The sequence below is a fragment of the Chenopodium album genome, chromosome 17, assembly GCF_948465745.1.
Source record: "Chenopodium album chromosome 17, dcCheAlbu1.1, whole genome shotgun sequence".
NCBI lineage: Eukaryota > Viridiplantae > Streptophyta > Magnoliopsida > Caryophyllales > Amaranthaceae > Chenopodium > Chenopodium album.
Window position 1 is genome coordinate 43,908,769 of NC_137850.1, and position 6,084 is coordinate 43,914,852.

The 6,084-nt window shown below is 35.1% G+C and overlaps 1 protein-coding gene across 1 annotated transcript; it reads right to left on the reverse strand.

Annotated features, from left to right (window-relative positions):
- Positions 1 to 893: 893 nt before the first annotated feature.
- Positions 894 to 4,084, reverse strand: LOC145588106 (uncharacterized). The gene is made up of 2 exons (XM_081644754.1): positions 1,405 to 4,084; positions 894 to 1,249 (listed from the first exon to the last, which is right to left on the reverse strand). Exons 1-2 carry the CDS (start codon positions 4,082 to 4,084, stop codon positions 894 to 896), a joined length of 3,036 nt encoding a protein of 1,011 aa, XP_081500880.1.
- Between the last annotated feature and the right edge of the window lie 2,000 nt (positions 4,085 to 6,084).

A 6,084-nucleotide genomic window follows, 5' to 3' on the forward strand; every position in this document is an offset into this window, starting at 1 on the left:
TGAAGAGCAAGACATGGTATGTGTTTTTGTAGGCAAGGAACATAAAAAAAAAGTATCCGAGAATTATATAAACTGGAATACAAGGGGAAACATGTGTTTTATATCAGAGAGCTCTCATTTAACCCCTTTTATAGGAGAAAAATCTATCAATTGTCAAATATAATCATCAAAGAAGTTAGAAATTGTAGTGTCATGAATTTTTTTTTTTTTTTTTTTTTTTTTTTTTTTTTTTTTTTTTTTTTTTAATTGAGGGAAAGTGACTATTATTTCTTGCCTGAAAAATGGAGTATACATTTTATTTTTTATTATTCATTTTGAATCAAGCTAGAGTGTCTATCAATTGTATCATATAAAGTAGGGGGAGTAGATACGTACATTACATAGTTGAGCTCATTTTATTCTAAGATGAAACGCTGAATCTTAGCATTAGTAGCCTAATTGAAACGCTGCCAGGGGTAGTGAAAATTTTGTACATTAATATTTCTTCCATGGGATTTTTCTTACAAGTTAATCATTTCTCAGTTGGACTGGTAAATATGCCTCATTAGCTGCAAACATTATGTATTGAAAGATATGCCAACGAACTGTGTATCTGATCACAGGTCCACATCTTATTCAATTATACAAACAATAATCTTACAATAGAAAAAAAAAATAAAAAATAAAAATAGAGAGAAGCATTTTCAGAGAAGTCGCGGAATCATATGAGCTCATTTTATTCTAAGATCCACACACATCACAAGCTTGGTCATGGGCATTTTGAAGTGAGCTTGATCACCATCGTGTTCCTGCATCATGTAGTTTTTCAATACTGGTCATTTTAGAAATAATCATGTGGTTTTTCTTTGGTAGTAGAAACATTACCTGAACGAATTCTTCTTCTTTGTTGTAATCTAGTTCAATCCAAGAAGCTTGTTTCTGATTGATGATAGTTTTGCAGTGACATCACTCATGTCCAGCCTTTCTCGTGGGACCTCAGTTGAGCAAGACAATGCGATTTCAAGTACAGAAGTTAGTGCCTCCAACATCAAGCTGCTATCAGTCTCCTCAATGTTTATGTCTTCAACAAGGGAGTGATCTAGAATCTCAATCACACATTCAGGTAAAGCTTCTTTCACATAGTGATGAAGGCTTATTCCTTTACTGAACATATCATTAGTAGGCCTTTTCCCTGTAAACATCTCCAGTAGTAGAATTCCAAAACTGTAGACATCACCATTGGTAGATGCCTCATTTCCCAAACCATATTCTGCAAAAATTATTCACAACTGAAGTGTTATAATTATTGTCAAAAAGAAGGGGAGGAAAATTTGTAGAAAAATATTGTTGGAATCTAGCAATTTATATGTACTGAAATATATATAGATTAAAGGAATGAGATATTAATTAGACGATATTTTTTACCTGGTGGAGCATAACCAACAGTTCCCCTGACTCCAAGAGAGCTGGACTGATTAGCGTTAGAGCTACAGATGCTCTTTGAGAGAAATTTAGCCAACCCAAAGTCGCCAACATGGGCAACCATTTCTTCATCTAGGAGGATATTGCTTGGCTTGAGATCACAATGAATTATAGGTGCACCACAATGATGATGAAGATACTCCAAGGCACTAGCAACATCAACCACAATATCAAGTCTTTGTCGCAGACTTAACATAGGTGCAGTATCTGTGTCCTCCACCACATGACTTGAATCTGGATGCAACCAATCTTCTAAGCTTCCCCTAACCATGTACTCATAAACCAAAGCCTTGAAATCACTCCCTTGATAATCAACACTTGAGCAAGCAGTTATGACCTTGACCAAATTTCGATGTCTTATAGTCCGGAGGACTCCACATTCGGCCATAAAACTCTTCGAAGCATTATGCTGATCAAGGTTAAAAATCTTGATTGCAACAATTGATGGTTCCAAGTTATCAAGAATTCCCTTGTATACAGCCCCAATTGTGCCTCTCCCAATCAAATTGTCAAAAGAGAACCCATTTGTGGCTTTTAAAAGGGTTTGGTAAGACAAGTTTGGATAACTCTGTGGAATATTACCCAAGGGTGTGGATAGTTTAGTCTTCTTTTTATACCGAGAGACATATAATGACACAATTATTGTCACCGTCGATATAATTCCAAGAAGGCCGAAAACAATTCCATGTATGAATCTCTTTTTGTGATATAAGCTTTTTTTCTGGTTCTTTTTGTTGCATTTAGGTAGCTTCAACTCAGAATTACCTCCACACAATCCCCTAATTCCATTTAGTGAAAGACCAGTTGCATTACTAAAAATTCCACTAGTGGGTACTGCACCTTCGAGGTTGCTATTGTATGATAGATTCAGCATCAACAATGGAAGGCTCTCCAAAAAATTCGGAATTTTACCTGATAAATTGTTCATAGACAAATCTAACTCATTGAGGCCTTTCAATTTGCTCAATGCACCAGGAATGGTGCCTCGAAGAAAATTCCCATTCATGTATAGGTACATCAACTCTTCACAACTACTAACTGTGCTTGGTATTTCACCTGACAACATGTTTCCAGAAACGTCAAGCCTACCTAGATTATTGAGTTGCCCTACTTCTACCGGAAGGAACCCATTGAACTTGTTCAATGATAGATCAAGACCAATGGACAAGGTAGAGATATCAAAAAGTTGTGAGGGTATTTTTCCACTGAGGTGGTTGGAAGACAGATTCAAGGACAATAGATTTTTACAATTTCCTAGAGTTGAAGGTATTTGGCCAACAAGATTATTATTATGTAGAGAAAGAATAGTCATTTTTGTTAAGTTTCCAATTGAGAATGGTATTTTCCCTGAGAATTGGTTAGCATGTAATTCTAACGTGTTGAGATTATGGAGCTTTCCGATGCCTTGAGGAATGACACCAGAAAGCTTGTTGCCGAAAGCCTTAAATTCTGTCAAGTATTCAAGGTTTTCAATGCAAGCCGGAATTTGTCCACCTATATAATTATCATAAATTTCTAAAACAGAAAGCATTGAAAAATTACAGAAGATTCTAGGAAAAGTTCCTAGTAAAAAATTACCACCTATAGTCAAGTATTGTAACCCAGTTGCATTGGCCAACGAATTAACAAAGTTCAAATCACCAGCTTGGCCATACCCTAGTGAGTTATTGGAAAGGCTAAGGCGTGTGAGATTTGCTAATCTGTGCAGAGAAGGAATGTGCCCAGTAAAATTGTTAGATTTTAACTGAAGAACACTTAGACTCGAGGAATTGATTATAGAAAAAGGAATAGATCCGATGAAATTATTATTGAAAACGGAGAACCACTGCAGATTTGGAAGTTTGATGCCCAAATCTGAAGGAAGGTTTCCCTCCAAGTTATTCACTCCTACTTCAAAAGTCTCTAAGAGCGTTAGGTTGAAGATTGGAGATGGGACAATACCAGATAACATGTTCCCACCAAGATCGAGCCAGGTTAATTTATTCAGTTTGCCTAAGCTCTCTGGAAGGCTTCCACTTAACATGTTTAAACCTAGGTAGATTTTAGAGAGGGACGATAAGTTCCCAAAAGATGAAGGGATGGTTCCCCTCAAGTTGTTCGCACCAAGACCAAGATGTTGTAGATGTACAAGGTAACTAAATTCAGATGGGATATTTCCTACCAACCTGTTATAGTGGATGTCGAGTCGCGTCAGCATTAAGCAAGCTGATATATTTGGTGGAATGTGGCCTTCAATTGTATTGTTATTGAGCCGGAGATACTGAAGTTGATGTAATCGGCCTATTTCAGGTGGAATTGTACCACCTAAAGTATTATTGTACAGAGACAACACTCGCAAGAAGCTCAAATTTCCTATTGATGGAGAGAGGAATCCTGTGAGCTTCGAAGACTCTAGTTCCAGGGACTTCACTCGCCGATCTCGATGACACGTAATACCATGCCATTCACAGAAGTGGATTGTATCATTCCAAGAGCTCATAACACCAAGAGGGTCACCTGTTATTTTGGCTTTGAAATCAAGCAATGCTAACTTGTCTGTTTCATTTGTCCCAGCGATGGAAAAATGAAGGCAGTACAAGAAAGCCGTTGCCAAAATGATGAGGTACAATGTAGAGGATGACATTATGCTAAGTTATGGAGATAAAGCCCTCTCTGGTTTACAGATAGGAAAGAACACGTACTCTAACTGACCAAGATTAGTACATGTTCATTATTTTTGGAATAGAAAAGGTGCTATTGATTGAACTCGATACCTGTTGTTTGCTATTTGAGGGCTTTTATATAAAGTAAATTACGGAGTTAATATGTTTAGACTTTAGACAAGGACTTGGAATGGTGAGAAAACTTGAGTACAAATTGCAGAGATAATATTGTCAATGTATTCTTATATGCTTGTAGTCTTGAACAGACTTGTAATGGATGACTGGTGGATGGTGAAAGATGTATGCATGCATGGTTTCTTTCTTTCCTTGAATTGAAATACAGCGGTTTGACTGCACATTTGTTCATGTATATGTTATTTCATATTTGATCATTAATTTTTTTTAAAAAAAAAAACCGGCCATCCCCATCTGAACAAGCATTATATTCGGCTTATTAAACAAAATTGGAGTCTAACTAAAGTGTGAAGTCATGGAAATAAAACTCCTAGTCCAAACAGTGGTGGACCTGGCCTTATCAATGTCATTACCTCCCCAGTGCCGTTTCTGAGATTTTGGAGGCCCGGGGCAAAAAAAATTTATTGGGGCCCTTTATATTAACATAATTTTCTTATAAGAAATATGTTCATTTTTATTGCTTTTTTGAACAAATAATCTAATTTAACATGTTGTAATCCTAAAAGTATAATAATCAATTTGTTTTACAAAAATTGTATGTTGTAAAATACATACTACTATCTATTATCGTGGACAACTTCATGTAGATACAAATGTCTCATCTACCAACAATAAAATAACATTAAGATCATCCCTCTCCCATAAATGAAATTGATCGTTAATTTCTTCATGATCCAATATCTAAATAATTCTCTTATTATAACAAAAATTAATTGTGGTACAAACATATTTAAAATAATAGAACAAAAAATTTAAAATTATAGTTGTATTTCTCTCCATTATTTAAACGATGAATTATTAAATGAAAAACATATGAATAGGAATAGTATTGGAATATGAACTAAAGTATGTACCTTTCAAATTGGATAAAATTTCAAATGTTTAAACAATACGAAGTATATATTGAAGTTCATATCCAATTTTAGTGGGTCTTTGGTAGTATAATTAGTTTGGTCTTTGTTATAAGACAGAAGAAAAAAAATGTGTTCTTGTCTTCTTAATAAAGAAAATGAAGAATAAATAAAATAAAAGCTTAAGTACTACATACATTTTTTATGGTTTATAACGATACGAAGTTGGTTCCTTGATAAAGGAAAAAAACTCAAAAAGATAACTAAAGTGAAGTAGTTGAGTCTCGAACCCAAGAGCTGCCAAGTTGAATATAGGTTACTCTACCACCAGGCCACAAGAAAACATATAACTAATATTGACCGCATAATTTATATAAACTTAAACTATTTACTTAAAAGCTAATAAAAATTGGGCCCTCTCGATCCGTGGGCCCTGGGCAGGTGCCCCGGTTGCCCTGGGTCAGCTACGGCCCTGTACCTCCCCATTCCAATATTATTGTTATGCTATGGATTTTGATACTCCCTTGTTTTAAAATAATTGTAGGTCTCAATAATTTTGCACTATTTACATAAACCACTTTGACTCATTTTAGTGGTTTATACACAAGGAAAAAGATATAGTGATTTGGCTACTGATAGGTTGTCGTACACCTGTCAAAAATAAATTCCTAACAAACCAACTAACAATGTAGTAGGGTAAGTAGGGTCGAATCCACAGAGAGATGACTATTTAATATAGCTTTCAAGGTATGGAGAAACTAAACTATGTCACGAAATTGGGATAGAAAAATAGTCTAAATTAAAATAGAAATAAAACAATTAATAAAAAGACCTAGGGTTATGGTTCACCATGTTTATAGCTCTAAATCTATCAAATATCAATAACAATTCAATCAATCAATTATCTAGAGCAATTGCTAAGCCTACGGTCGGGT